General features: G+C 39.9%; 1 protein-coding gene across 1 annotated transcript in view; it reads left to right on the top strand.

Annotated features, from left to right (window-relative positions):
- The window catches only part of NID1 (nidogen 1), a gene marked incomplete at its 5' end in the record, with an annotated part of 38,475 nt that extends 25,650 nt beyond the window's left edge, over nucleotides 1-12,825 (top strand). The window contains 6 exons of the mRNA XM_009707654.1: nucleotides 1,655-1,781; nucleotides 5,762-5,933; nucleotides 7,920-8,077; nucleotides 9,577-9,700; nucleotides 10,645-10,757; nucleotides 12,254-12,825. Coding sequence (XP_009705956.1) covers nucleotides 1,655-1,781; nucleotides 5,762-5,933; nucleotides 7,920-8,077; nucleotides 9,577-9,700; nucleotides 10,645-10,757; nucleotides 12,254-12,375 — 816 coding nt within the window. The remainder of the gene's footprint in view (nucleotides 1-1,654; nucleotides 1,782-5,761; nucleotides 5,934-7,919; nucleotides 8,078-9,576; nucleotides 9,701-10,644; nucleotides 10,758-12,253) is intronic.
- Between the last annotated feature and the right edge of the window lie 2,824 nt (nucleotides 12,826-15,649).

Raw genomic sequence — 15,649 nt, 5'->3', positions numbered from 1 at the left:
TAGAAGAGCAATATGTGGAGAGGCCTTTATTTTTTCTCTCTTACTCTCTCAAAGTTTTTTCCTAAGTCTTAATCTCTTCCTGTTTTTCAGTCAGTTCTCTGCACTTCTTGGCTACAGATATATATGTAGATTATGTTTTTTCTTCTTCTTTTTTGCTTCCTTCTCCATGTGCAGGCCCAGTGGGTGGTAAATCTTTCTCCCACACTTCTTACTGCTGTCTTGAGAGTCTTTTTTCTTTGAAAATGAATCCCTGATGATGAGAACCTATCTTTTCCATCACCTGTGACACAAGCCAACTCTTCTCACTTCCAGTTTCATCACATTCATTTGTTTTGCCCAAAGCCTGGGATTTCTGGTTTTGTTCCAGTGTTACTGTATTTATAATAGATAGCAATACCAGGTAGCATGCTCGCCTCCTTTTTACATTGCTGTGAATATTTTTAGTAGACCAAATACTGACTAAATTACACAGATTCAGTTCAGTAAATAGTACCACAAACTGCTGTGATGTAAGGGCAAAATCAAGCTTTTGTCTCTTGCCTAAAGTGCTGCTACAATAATGTACAAATAAAATAGTGTGTGCAAAATGGTTCTGAATGATATGGTTCTGAATCCTTGTCAGCTAGTTTCATTATTTACTTGATCTAGCTTAAATGAATGAATTAGAAGTATCTTCAGGAAAGAGCTTGCAAGAGATAAGATGCAACTCTTCCTTAAAACTTTCAATTAAAATTAAACTTTCAGTCTCTGCTAACAGTGTTGTCTCTGTTTGTGTTGTCTCAGTATTGTGTATTTGTGAAGTGACAGTGCTCAGCAGTGTAGAGGTGTTCAGATTGTTTTGTAACCTACAGCATTAATGTATGCTGATGAATAAGCACATCTGGTTTAATGCATGGTTTTGGACCATCTTTCTAAGAAGTTGCCAGTTACAAAAGCAGCAAAGGCGATATACCTGGGAATCCATGTGAAATTATTGTTTTGCCCTGAAAGCCTCTTTCATTTGCCTGGAGGAAACTCTAAACTTAAAATCTAGTCCTGTCTTCTTGTGCCTGGAAGATTGCATATGTATGTTCTTTGTCCCTGAGCATATTCTTTCCAGCAGAATTATTTTTGGAGTATATGTTTAAGCTATTTTTTATGTTAAAAATTTAATTCGCTAGAACTTTTTTGGTCAAGTGATGCTACGTAGGTAGTATTGCTGAAATGCAGCCATAATGCTTGGGTTGGTGAATATACAGAATATGAGCAAGATTGATAGAAGTCATTATTCCTCCTTGAAGGGAAAGAATGAGAGAAAAAAGCACGTGAGGAATAACACCGTAAATAACAGCAGGAACTTTCTTTAAATGGGTATGCAGGTGAAGTTGTAGAAGTCAGACCAACTGTTCAGTACTAATATCTACAATGCTTCTTTGAAATAAGGTAGTTGTGAATGGTGTCTGTTAGTTAAAAGGGGCCTATAATTGAAAGTATTTTTCTAAGCTATTCTACAATGACTCTCATCCAATCACTTTCTCTGCTTGTCGTCCCCATCTCCCACCTTTCCTCAAGAGTTTTGTTTTTTCAGCGTTGAGACTTAGATCCATAAGCTAGTGCTATTGGCTAATAATTGTTGTTTAGCGTAACCTGATGTAACTTGCTTGTTGACCAACAGGACAAAGTTGTTATTGGAGTTGCATACGATTGCACGGACAAGATGGTTTATTGGACAGACATCAGTGGCCCTTCGATCAGCAGGGCTAGCCTGCATGGTGGGGAGCCAACAACCATCATCAAAACAGGTAACAGCACAAAATTCTTCCTCTTGCTACTCCCTAGGAGTGGCATTAGAGACTTGAATTTAGTAATATATATTTCCCAGTAGTTGCCTGAGCTGTAGCATTATGAGTTGGTGTTATTTGGATAAACAATAACCAAGAAGTCTGGATAACATAAAATGAAAAAGATCTGTTCCCTATGCAATAGTCCTTCACTACCTTTCCACTGCTAAGATAGGCAAGAAGTTGATTCTCTTTAAACAAACTACGTTTAAGTCCAGAAGCGACAGCAGCATGTCAGCAGGACGTTTCTGTCCTTATTTGCCATTGGAGGATACTCTATCTGACTAACCATTGAGTGTCTTGTGAACACACTGGGGACGTTTTAATTGAAGGTTGAGGGATTTGAAAAGTTAATCTAGCTGGTGGTTTTAAAGCATATCTCAAGGCACTAATGTTTAGAGGATTTCTGTACCCAATTACAGTCCTAGGCTTTGCTTATATTCTTACTGTGCTTAACAAAGAAAAAAAAACAAACACAAACCTTCTTTGGATGCTTTGTCACTTCTGGGGAGAAATCTTGAGGTAGGCTTGAGGCCTTTCTTGCTCTCTACCTCTGGTGACATCCTTAGGGCTGCCACTATAGTGAGGCAGCACAGCTAATACTCTCAGGGCAAATGCCCAGGTCGTGACATCCCAGGTTTTTAAAGTGCACTCAAGACCTCACTTTTCTGTGTTGAGGGCTGGCTGTCCTACGTTGTGTCCAGGCTGACAGCCTTTGTGTAGCCCACCTCTTTTATAGTCACGTCTTGTCAACCATACTGGTCAGACAGGCTAGTCCAGCATCCTTCCTGAAAAGGTCCATGTCACCGGCAACTGGGAATGGAACACATAGGTAGACTAAGCTCAGACTACTCTAGATAGATGTTACTCATGCTTACAATGATGCAATGGCTACAAGATGTAAATATGTGAAGAACGAAGGTTATCGTTAAAAGCTAGGTCATGTGCTGGAGTAGACCCATCGCTGTTCAATGTATTTATGATCTGAAAAGGGGATGATGGACTGTCGATTTGCTATTGAATGGGTATTGAACACAATCAAAAATAAAGCTGACTAAAGAGTTGTGTTTATATTCCTCTACAACGTGAGGGCTGAGATATTTGTAAGACTTTTTCATCCCAACATATTTAATCTGAAAGGGACTTTAACCTCTGGTGCAAGCAGGTGCCTGTACAACTACAAATTCTGTGGGGAAAGGATTTCTGATTTCCACTATTAAAGTATTTTCTCAAATTCCACACCTTAAAAAGTGAGGGAAATTCCTATTGCTAAAAATTTTATATAGATATATAAAATTTTGGATGGTCTGTTTAATGACAGTGTGTGTGCATGCATTAAAAAATCTTGCAATGCATAAAATACTTTAAAAATATTTGTGAAGGCTTTCAACTAAATTGGATTATTTTAGGTAATTCAAAATACTTCAATACCACATGGAAACCTCATGGTTTTTATCTGCTACAAAAAACATTATATGTGTAAAGACATCTCATGATTTCTGTTGTTGTTTGCATAGGAAGTGAATGCCATTCCTGAAGAGACGTTGAGCAATATTGCACTTTGCTTTCTGTATGTTAAAAGGCTCTTCAATGAGGAGTCAGAACAAAATAAGGTTGAATATTCAGTATTTGAATGGATGTCTTCTATGCTGGCTAAAACTGACGCTTTAACATTGCAGGAAATGGGAAAATGCCTCCCTCTCAGAAGACTCAGGAGAATTCTTTGTTTTGTTTTGATCTTTGCTTTTCGCCTCCTGTGAGCTGCAGCTGCTTTCTTCAGTTCACATGTATTTTTTGTGGAATGCACTACTTTTGTGTTTGTTAAAGCTCTTGTGATCCAAGTTGCGTTGCTTTGCAGAAACACGTTTTATTGTGGAGCCCCATCCAGTTCTCATCTATCCGTGCAGCTGTAGAGCCTGTGGAGGCTTTCTGAGCTTTGCAGCTGTGGAGGCAGATCGGGAAGGAGAGCTTTCTTCTTTGTCGCAGTTGCTTAAGTCATATCGGCCGTACATGTCTGTAAAAGCCTGTCCCCAGGGACAGAGCCTGTGACTGTATCAGGCCTGATGACAATATAGCGGGAACACATTTGTGCCTCTGGAAAGACTGGTGATACATGAAGAGCCTATGTATATATTGCCTTACCCCTCCATGGAGGATGGCTTTTTCTGATTCATCATCAACCGGACAGGAAAAATATTTACTTTAAATCTTCTGGCATATAGCTGACACAAGGAAGCTGAAGCAAGGAAACTAGTGAGGGAACAGGGGCTCCTGGGAGTCAGTGGCAGCAGATCTTTTGCCTGCTACCTTCTTCTCTTTCTGTAAAGAGGCTGGGAGCTCCTCCACCGCCATTTAGTCGGCGATCTTCTGATCCCAGAGGCTGGGGGTTGTCACCACCGTCACCTCACAATGAGGCCACTCTCAGCAGCCTCTGCCATTAGCAAGAAAAGAAGTAGGAACACCTGAGAGTCTGAAGTGTATGTGAGGTGTTTTTTTGCAGATGACAGGCCCTTGGAGAAATACAAGTAGTAACGTGAAGTCAGTGTAACTAAGTTAAAGTATGCCCAGGTGCCCTTCAGAGGAGTAAAGAGATAACCGATTCACATTTACTTTCTTGGCCCCCCCATGTATGAGCTGTGAGTCACAAGCAGTGAGATATATCCTGTTTGTTCTTTTTCCACCTCTTCAGCAATGAATATACAACCAAAATGTCAGGTGTCCAGGTTAAGTGTGGTAGGTGTAATCCACCTGTGTGAGAGAGCAGAGGCTGTTTAGGCTATTGTGCAACTATTATTCACATGAAAGTCACAGTAGCAAATTTTAGACAGCTCTACCCTGTATTCTGGACCAAATGCCTTTGTTCCAGAAAGGCTGTTTGTATCACATTCTGTTTGTTTAATGGCTGTCAGTAAATAAACTTGAGAATTAATAGAAGGCTAATGGGCCACATTCAGTCATACTTGTATATTTACATGATGTGTGGATCTGCATTTGAAAGATGTTTGGTTTGGTGGTTTGTGTTTTTGTTTTTTTTTTTCAACAGCTGACTGGTATGAAGGGTCACTTCACCTCTTTTGGGGAGCGACCATGTGCAATTCTTTCTTTTTCTTTTGGAACTGAAATTGGACTAAAATTGATTTCTGCCTGTCTTTCGCTTCATTACATCCCACGCAGCCTGCCTGCTCTTTTTCAATAGATGTATGAACCTTGAAAAGTATAGAGCAGTTTTTCACAGTGGCTGAATTAAACCTCAGAGTGCTATATATTTATTCTGCATCCTTCATCTGAGTTAGAAATTACTAATGCTAAAGCAGTAAGGTCATTATCTGCTATTTCCTGTTGCTGTTGGAACAACTAACTGTCCAAGAAAAACTGTGCACATACAGTACTAAAACATGTTCCAAAAAGGCTTGCTCTGCAAAAACAAAGAACTGGATCTAAATTCCATCAGTTAGCTAATATCATTATCTCTAGTGCTTTGGAGCTTGATTATCTTTGAGTATTGCATTGGCTAAACTTCGCATAAATCCAGTTTTCAGAGGGGTGCAACATATGCCAGTACCAAAGTAAGGGAAATATTAAGGATTATAAAGTCCATTCTAGATCTTGACCTGCTAAGAAGGGTAGAATAAGATTCTGGTAATCTCTACTGTTTATTTCTCTGCTATCAACTCTTTTTCTGTGTCCAACCCCCAAGGAAAGCTTACATGCATGATGAGTTGGTTGCTCGTAGAATTTATCATTCTGTGTGTTTATGAAAGTATTTAAACTTAATGAGGCAAAATGCGTATTCCTCTTCCAACTGACGTGAGGTAGCTTTTGTTGAACCACAGCCAGAAAAACTGAAGAAAACTTACTCAGTTAAGAGTTACACTTACGAGGCTGACGTTGTGTATTGGGAATAAATATAAAGTCTAGGCATGTTTTTCTCTGTTCTGCAGACTTGGGAAGCCCTGAAGGGATAGCTGTAGATCATCTAGGTCGCAACATCTTCTGGACTGACTCTCAACTGGATAGAATAGAAGTGGCTAGGCTGGACGGTCGCCAGCGTCGCATCCTTTTTGACACCGGCCTGGTGAACCCCAGAGCAATTGTTGCGGATCCTATGAGAGGGTATGGATGTGTTGTCAAGAGATATGTGCAAAGCTTGATTTTACTTATTATTTAGCATGAGCATATACCCTGAGTCCATGTTTTCAGGCTGTCTGTAGACAGTAATAGGACTACCTTTTCCTAGAACAACTAACAGAAATGGAACAATCTACTTGTATCCTGTGTCTGAGTGGTATGCTGGACATAAAACTTTTAAAATACTTGCTAGATAATACTGTGATATTTTGTTGAGAGGTTTGTCAAATACTTATTTGTACCTTGCTTTCAGTACATTGTTTGCAGGATGACAAGCATTGCCCTCACCTAAAAAAAAATAATCTTTTTTTGCAAGATTACTGGTCTAAAATACTAGATTAAGCAATGTTATATTTTCATTTCCATCGTGACAATCCTTCTTCCTGCACAGTGTTCCTTCTTTGAAAACTCCCATGGTGTCTCTTCTGTTATCATTTTCACTTCTGTCATTCAGTTGCCTGAGAAGGTCCTGTTAGGCTTCTGTTTTGAAGATGCAGATAGCTACATACTTTAAAAATCGACCCTGTAAGCTGCAGTCACAGAAATAGCCTAGCAGAGTGTCAGTAGGAAAGTGTAAATCTTTTCAAGTTACAGTTCCAGCCTGCAAAAATGGAAGTATATACGTACTTTTATGTAGTGTTTGATCTCTTGACAATTTTTCTCTCTGAATATTGGAAGAAAAGTAGGGAAAATTAAAACTACTACAGAGTCCCTGGTAGTACTGCATGTCTGTTCATTATTGTCTGAACTTACCTGCTGTTATCCTGGTGCAACTTTCTGTGGCATGGCCACCGCTGAGAAGAGACGTTTTGGTCAAAATACTCAGAAGCGCAGAAGCAAAGAGGCTTTCTTTTCAGTCTTGAATTGCTGAGAAGCTCTACTAAATGATTGCTTAATTGATATAATAGGCATTTGGAATGCTCTTAGGTGAGAATTCATTTATGAACAAAAGTACTATCTTGCTCAGGGAGTGTTTTTTGGAAGATGCATCCTCATTCCAGATGTTTGCAAACAAGGTTTGTAGTGAGAAAAGAATGCATGTGATCCATGAAAATTTGAGTGATGCAAAATTAAATGAAAAGTAATGGTGTTGACTTCTTTAGTTCCTTTACCATAAAATAAACTTTTATGTAATAGTGGGCTGAAAACATCTGTGGATGCACATCAAGTGACAGCATAATAAGGAAAAACAAATGCATTTTGTGGTGTGAGAGAAGGGGAGAGGCACAAGTGTAATCAGCTGAGGAAAGATCTCTGTTCCACGCAGAACCCCACTGATGGAGTAGGGCTCTGGGTTCAGGTCAAGCAGGACGGACATCTATCTCCTAGTAGATTTTGTGTGTGTGTGTTAAGGAGTAAACAGCAAAGGTGCTTGTGTTGAGGGGCCATGTAAATTCTCAGCCACAGAAAGTGCATCCAAGGGAGAAAAAACCCCACTAACAAATGCCTATTAATAATAAAGCATCAGTGAATTAATGGCCCTCTCTGGGCTTCTCCCCGACCATAAACTACTCTGATTCTGGTTTATGTTGCTTACTTGGTGCATTGTAAAGAAAAAGGTAGTTTTGAATTAATCCCACAAATGTATGCCAAATGCTCCTGCTGCTTAGCCTGAGCAGATGTGGTGGGCGGTGAGGAGAAGAATGTAGACATATATTTTGAATGGTCCCCAGAACTGTTGAAATAGAGGTCATTGCCTGGCATCTTGCACATAACCTAAACAGTGTAGAGAAAGCATTTCTTCTCATGCGTGTGTTTGCTCTTTCTGTTTTTAATGGGAGTATAACACTTGCTACATCTTTACACTTTGATACAGAAGTAACAAAAGCATAGTAATGTGGTTCTTTTTATTTATTTAAATGATTTAGGGTGTGTGCATCTTACTTTCGTGTCCTTAGCATTTTCCTTAATTACAACAATTTTTTTTAGATCGGTCACTGTCTTAACTCTTGCCTTTTTCTTCCTCTTAAGAAACTTGTACTGGACTGACTGGAACAGAGAAGCTCCTAAAATTGAAACCTCCTACATGGATGGCACAAACAGAAGAATTCTCGTTAAAGATGATCTTGGATTACCAAATGGGCTGACATTTGATCCTTATTCCTCAATGCTGTGCTGGGTAGATGCAGGTAAAGAGGTGCTAAAATCTTTCTTCGTAATAGTAATAGAATAAATATGTCCAATCCTGAAATTATGCACAGCCAATTAATGTTTATAGCTCTTCAGGCTGCATCTCAGACTTCATGCTTTTCTTTTTGGCTTTAATAATCTCTCAATTTATTTGTTGTTACTACTGCTGTAGCGTTCACATGAGACTGTATGCAGGCTGAAAGATTTCACTTCTGATCACAAAACTTTCTAGGAATGGAACAGGTTTATATCTGTGTGTCTTGTATGTGGCTACCTCTTTAGGTAGTGCTTAGGCCTTTGTAGAAGTTGTGAGTTTAAGAACAGGAAAAAACCCACTGATTCATCTAATCTGGCCTTAGAGTGTCATCCTGGCACTATTGGTCTAAGACCTGTAACCTTAGGCAGAGTCCGGCTTATATTTGACTGGGGCAGGTCTTGAGAAATCAATTCACACCAGATTTAAAGATCAAGAGATGAAGGTTCTGCCACTGAGCCATTGTTAGTTTTGTGCCAGTGTCTTACCAGTTAAAAAAGCGTGCTTTTAATTCTCATTGAAATTTCTTTCTTTCTTTCTTTCTTTCTTTCTTTCTTTCTTTCTTTCTTTCTTTTTTTTTTTTTCCCCCCCTTGCTGTCTTTCTCCCAGTAGACTCTGCCAGAGATCTCCTCCTGTGGTGGTGCTTTTACACTTCAAGTCACCTTTCAAGTTTTTGATAAACTAAAAAAATTGAGCTCTCTTTTTTTCACTCTAAGACACTTTCTCTGACCTTCAAATATATCTTTGTGTGCCATCTTTTTTTTTCTTTTTCTCTCTTCCTCTGTTGTCTCTTTTTTTCACTCTAAGACACTTTCTCAGACCTTCAAATATATCTTCGTGTGCCATCTTTTTTTTCTTTTTCTCTCTTCCTCTGTTTTTCTTGCATTTATCTCTTTTCCTTTTTCTGTAATTTTGAAACCTGCTACTAAAGAGAAACCTACAGGTGTTTACATTCACTAGCAGTGTTCCCAACATATACAGTAGCTTTGCAGCTAGACCTTTTTACAGCCTATTTACTTCTACAAGTTAAATGTTCTTCCTGCAGTCTTGCCTTCATGGCCCAACTGAGCAAGCATTTTGGAAACATGCTCACCAAACTAGCTTTGCAAAAATGCCTTCCAGAGGAGGTGGAACTGGTCAGTGACTAAAGTATCCCTCCAGAATGGAGGAGACCTTCTGTCAGCTTCCACACCAGTCTGAGATTGCTGGGATCTGTAGCAGGAATCTCAGCTTGTGAGCAATGGCCACGGCTGCACTGATTAGCATTAGCACCAAAGTACTTTTCCATCCAATCTTTGGCACACACAAAGATATGGCATGGGGGAGGGCTTTGGCTAAGCAGCATACTGAAAGACTTCCAGGAAGCTTTGCTCTGTTCATGCTTGCATGCTTACACTTGTCCTTCATCCCTCATGAGAGCTCTGTTGCTCTGGTTCAAAGGCTTAATTGTTTCACTACACCCAGGTACCAAGAGACTGGAATGCATGAACCCTAATCAGCTCGGTCGACGAAAGATTGTTGAAGGAATTCAGTATCCTTTTAGTGTTACAAGCTATGGGAAGAATTTATACTACACAGACTGGAGAAGGTATGTTATCTGCTAAAGAAATTATGGAGTGCTTTAATCTGTTCTTCTCCCTGGTAGAAACTGAAGTATATACTGCGTTTCTCATGTCTGACCTCTCACACATTCCTGTTTTGTTGTTTTCCTGGCAGTAAGTGATGCAGGGTGGAGTGGATCTGTAGGACTGACCTACTGATGTTGCCAGTTAACTGAGTTTTGCTTTTCAGCGTGGTGATTTGTCCTCTAAGAAAATGCTTTTAACACTGAATGTTTTTGAGAAAGGAGTGGGAGCCAACATGTTTCCCTTATGACTGTACTTGCTGCATTGTAGAGGGCAGAAATTCATCACTCGTAGCTTTCTATGCCCTATATTATCTGAATGTTCAACCAGAAATAAGAAAAAAACCTGATTTTTACTGTCTTGATGACACATTCTTTGTTGCAAATCATCTAAAACATTGACATATGATCAAGACTTTAGTTTACTATGTTTTCCAGAAAAAGATCCAATCCATGCATTTTAAAATATTAATTTCTCCATGACATAAATGGTTTTGTGGGCTCTATCTGCAAATCCTACACAAATAACTCCCATCAATTGCAGTAGGAAGAGCTATTAGTGTGTGTAGGGATTTCCAAGCTAGGACCTAACAGCTGGAAAATGCTGTTGTAGAATAGGCTTGTATAAATGGGACACGGTGTGTTACAGGTCTGTCAGTTGACTGCCCTTTTATTTTTAGGAAAAACAGATTGCTTATGACTAGCTGTATTCCTCCTAGATAGCAGGCTCCACCTGAAATACAACATTGGCCATAATCATTGCACCTATTATACATAATGTCAGCTGTACTACAGAAAATGTCAGAAGGGTTTCCCCTCCCTTTTTTTTGGTTGGTTTGTTTTGTTTTGTTTTCACCTCTACTTCCACCTTCCTCTCACTTCTGTATATTCTCTTCTGCATATGGCAGAGATGCGGTTGTAGCAGTGGATCGCACGAATTCAATAGAAAAGGATAACTTCCAGCCTCACAAGCGCTCCCGTCTCTATGGAATCACTACAGCCTTTGCTCAGTGCCCAGGAGGTAATCCAGATAATTCTTAAGTTTCTATAGCTGTACAGCACCTTAGCCTATAAATGAACTTAGTAGCAGCTCCCATTGACCGGCTGCCAACTGATCTAGGGAGGTAGTGAAGAACTGATTAGTGCTTAGATTTCCGTTTACTAAGAAATTAAAAGGCACCTACGTTTTTTTTTTCATAAAAGCAGTTGAGGTTGCCATATGAAACCAGAATAAGGAGGGAAGAAGGGACCTGCTCTTTATGAAAGGACATGTCTATGATCAGGATGAGGATCTGACATGGCAGAAGCTGCTATGTTGTCATTATTTAAATTGAATGCTATGTTCATGGCTAGGGCCTTATTTACTTATTTTTAAGTTTAAACTACAGAAATACCATGGTCTTCCAGATGTCCTTAATGAGATCCAGTGTTTTTAAAAAGGGAATGTTCAGAAAACAGCGGGTGGTAGAGTGGCTGGGCTGGTCTTTCTGCTCCATTGAATGTTAAGTTTTTCAGATACGTTATTGAAAAGCCCCTTGTGAAGCTCAGAAGAGAGGAAGTTGATACCCTTGAAATAACAATTTGTTCTTTGGGAAGCAATATCACTATTCAGTTATGTTGTTCTTAGGAAATCACAGTTGGGAGAAGAATTCACTTTTTTAGTACAACGTGGCTGGAATTATAGGAGTCGTAGCCTAAAAAAACCCTAAGATAATTTCTCTTCAAATTATTCAATATATATAGTAAAAAACATAATTTAAACTGAAAGCTTGGTTCAGAGCTTAAAAATGCATATAAATATAATTAAAAAATCAGTTACATTGTTATTACTCGTTAATTCACAGTTCCATTTTCGTAGGCAGTGTAAAACAAAACAACATTGTGTTCTCTGAGTAAATGCTTATATTTATAATATTCAGAGCCTTGGCACTATTTCTTTCTCATCATTTGTCTGTTTGCAGTGTTTTTCTTTTTCTGGGATGGATGCCTTCCCCTCAGGTCCACTGCTTCTGGCACTGTCTTCTCTTTCATTTTACTCTTCATCATTAACATACTTCTCCCCACCCACCCAATTTTTTTGTTTTCATGGGTCATTCCTCCATGTTTCTGTAGTGCGTGGTATCCAGCGATGATGTCCTTTAGCATTTTGGGGTTTGTCCCCACGTGTTGCACTTTCTGTATTTCCTCACTCACTGTCTCTTCGTTCTAGTGTCTGTGACCACTTGGCCAGTTTATGGAGGGCATTTCAGGAACAGCCTAGTTTTTTCATGTTGCCTCTCCTGCTGTCCCGTTATCTTGATCTTTCTTTGAGATGAATATCAGAAGCTGACTTCTGTCATGGATATGATGACTCTCATCTCCCCAAAGCATAGTTTTGTTTCACTCTCAATCTCGTTATGGCTTGTTTCTCTAGCGTAGTTGTGGAATCTGCACTCCTTTTGTATGTATGTGCTTTGGATTTTATTGTGGTTTTGCTTTTGTTTTTCTTTAATATTTTACATCTCTGTTCTTTTCCAGGACATAACTACTGTACAGTGAATAATGGCGGTTGTACCCACCTCTGCTTGGCAACCCCAGGAGGCCGTTCTTGCCGCTGCCCTGACAACACAGTTGGAGTGGATTGTATAGAAAGAAACTGAGCATTAAAATAAGCTTTAGAGCAGCAGACACCTTTTGGAAACGTGCTGTAAACAATTCACTCCTATCAACACAATCAGGCCCTAAAGATAAGTGCTCCATGCTGCTGACAGCAAGCCACAATGCGCGTATGCAGACACACACACAGGCAATGACTGTTTTGTAACAGTTAAGCAAGACAGAGCTGCCCAGGTTGGGTCTACCTGCATCTTGTTCCTTGTAATATTATCTCCTTGCTTTTAAAGGTACATGAGGAGGCCTTGGTTGCACCTGTGCTGGGCTAGGAGGGACGTGTCTCTTGGCAAAATTAAAGTAACAAATACCAAACGGAGTAAAAAGGATGACACAACTCAAATTCTGAGACTGGGTTGTACCTCAGAGTATGCAGCAGTTATCTGCATAGCGGCATGCTTAGCCTATCATATATGTGGCTGGGCCTTATCTCTAGCTGAGAAGCAACCAGGGGGTCCCAAGGATGAATAGGTGTGATGGGAACGCCCAGTAATATCACAGATTTAATGCTTAACTGCATTTCTTCCCGCTACCAGTCCTTCCACTTCCAAAACTTGAATCTCAGCTTTTGACTCTTGTATTACAGAAATACTTTATCCATGTGCTGTGAGGGTAGTTCTCACCCTAGCTCATGTGATCCTTTCCCACAGCATGTGATTCTTTATGGATAATTGGCGCTCCTTAGTGGATGTATTTGAAGTTTTTTATTAGATTTTAAGAGATTTATTTTCCTTCTGTCTGAGGTGGATTCCCGAGTAGTTTCCTAAAATCCACTAAATGAACTTTAGATATAGATCTCAATTGCTGATAGTTCATCAAAGAATAGATGTTGATTCATTTGGAGATACTTGGTTTTAGAGAGACACACAGTCACATTTGTTTCCTTAGAGCTTTTAAAATAATATTTCTGTGTTTAATTCTATAAGCCTGAAAGTGGTCTTTGAATTCTATCCTAGCAATCTTTATTCTTTAGCAAACCATGCCATGCTTTTTTGTAGACCATGAGAAACCATGGCAGTTAAAAATCTGATTTCCAGAAAGGTCATCTGCATCTTGGTGCTTAAAAGAAAAAAAGATAGCGATGCCCCATTTGTGTACCAGTGTTCAGTAACAGCAAAAAGGTGTGCTGAGAAGGAAAGCAAAGTTGTTGTTTTCATCATCACCAATAAGTTTGGAGCAGGGAGGGAAAATCAAAATGCATATTCTTATGTCAAATTAACAGTACAAATCTGGGAGTGAAGTTTAGTTTCCACACTGTGTGTTGGGAAGGAAGCTTACCCGCAAGCCATCCTGCAGCAGCAGAGCAAAACAGGGCTCATGGGGCTTCTGCCAGAACACCTTTCACAATGCCATGATGAGAGCAGCAAGCTGACATCCCCGTTTTCTCACTCCCTCTTCGGACACGACAATAACAGTTTTAAACAGAGCCAATTCAGAGTTTTAACTGTGTGACATCTTCCTCTTTAATTGTGTATTTATCATAAAATAACAAAGCATATAAACATTTTAAAGATTTTTTTTTTTTGTGTAACTTTTTATAACTTTTAATTCATTTTATTCGTACACTTAATCAGGTATGTCTTACTGTAAATACAAAAAATTTGTTGAAGGTGCTTGATAACTCTTTCTCCAGAATTACTCATGTATCTGGTGAAATATTAAAGTTTACACTCTGTACAGGTATCTACAGTACAGTCAATAAAAATTTTTGGGTTTTATTTTCTATAAAAAAGAAAGTCATGCCTGCAAAAGGAAGTGATATGTGGTGTCTCAAATCTCTTTTCCTGTTGAGTTCTGGGTTTTAGCTAACTCTCATATCTAGTGATGATACCTCTCTTCTAAGATGCAACGCTGTAGGGGAGAAACTGCTGTTGGGGCTTTTGTATTTTGAAACCAGTAGGCTACTTTCATTCAAAACAAATCTGTGAGAGTGCTTAAAGAACATACAGCTTCCTCTGGACACAGACTTTTTACTGGTTGTTAACTCTTGTTTAACTTTGTCAAGTAAGCATAATTCAGTTATACCATTCTTCAGACTTCTACGTTGGTGGAAATATGGTCAAGGATTAGATTAAATGGGGGACTGGAGAACAGCGTGCCTGTCAAGTGAGCCATTGGAAAGGCGGATGGTGGGACGGCAAGGAGAGCCACTGGGATCTAAAGCGTGGTGTGTTGGAGGTACAGGAGGAGATTGCTGTTAATCCGTGCTAGGGTCTACACATGGAATTGGAGGGAATTGGGCCTTTAGTTTGTTCTTTACTGTATACTTTGATTTTTTTTTTATTTTTTTTTTTATTCTGATCCTTTAAAATTAGCAATTGCCTGCTTTGTATTTGGACCAACACAATATTCCTTTTTGTGCATTATGGCAATTACTAATTTACTAAACCCTAGTCAGCTAATTCTGTGCTAGTCAATGAGAAATGACAAAGATGTCAAGGAAAATACACCTCAGCAGAACTTCTAGTGTTAAAGTGTGAGCTCCTATGTAGTCTGTGGGACAAAGAGAGAAACTATATTACTATGCACTTGTGTTTTTAGACTGAGTGACTCTGTTAACTCTGGTATCACATCTGGCAAGAGCAAGCACTAGATTAGGGGAAGCTTCAGCAGATCTGTGCCAGCAGTGTAGCTGTGGCTGTTTGCACAACTTCGAAGCAACCTTCAGCATTCCAGTCCCTAAAAATGAGAAACCTTTTAAAATCTCCAACATTAGGTTTTGTTTCTCAGCAAATACTTGTTGCTAGCTTCAGCCGTTGTAGCTCTGTGTCAAGAGTGCAGCAAGGGCAAAGCCGTTCCCTCAGGGAAGGGAAGCCAGCGGAAGCAATGGCTTCACCAGCAAGGGACCAGTCCCACCAGCGAGGCAGACAGTGCCGATGAGGGTAGTTGGGTTCAGCCCACGGGCCAGACCACCAAGTAACAAAGTAGGTCCAAAGTCAAGTTGGGAAATTGAGTCAGGATCACAGTCAGGTCTGGACATAGTGACCAGGATCAGTGATTGCCAGACAAGTCCACAGTGGCAAGGCAGGCCTGCAGTCAAGCTGGGAAGTTGGCCAGGACCTGGATCAGTGGGATGCATGGCTGTGGCACAGCTCCGGCAAGGACCAGGGTGAGAGCCTCAGCTTTAAAGCAGCCTTGAAGGGCACTGAGGCGTCCCAACAGATCTGTTTGTGGATGAGCCCTTGCTGAAGTTCCTTCAATTTTTCTTTGTACCTTCAGTCAGCCGGCTGGCCTTGAGCAGCCAGCTAAGCTGGTAGTGGTTGG

Source organism: Cariama cristata, unplaced genomic scaffold (genome assembly GCF_000690535.1).
Source record: "Cariama cristata isolate BGI_N322 unplaced genomic scaffold, ASM69053v1 scaffold18909, whole genome shotgun sequence".
Classification (NCBI taxonomy): Eukaryota; Metazoa; Chordata; class Aves; order Cariamiformes; family Cariamidae; genus Cariama; species Cariama cristata.
Note: the sequence above shows the minus strand (reverse complement) of the source record. Positions and strands in the feature narration are given on the sequence as shown.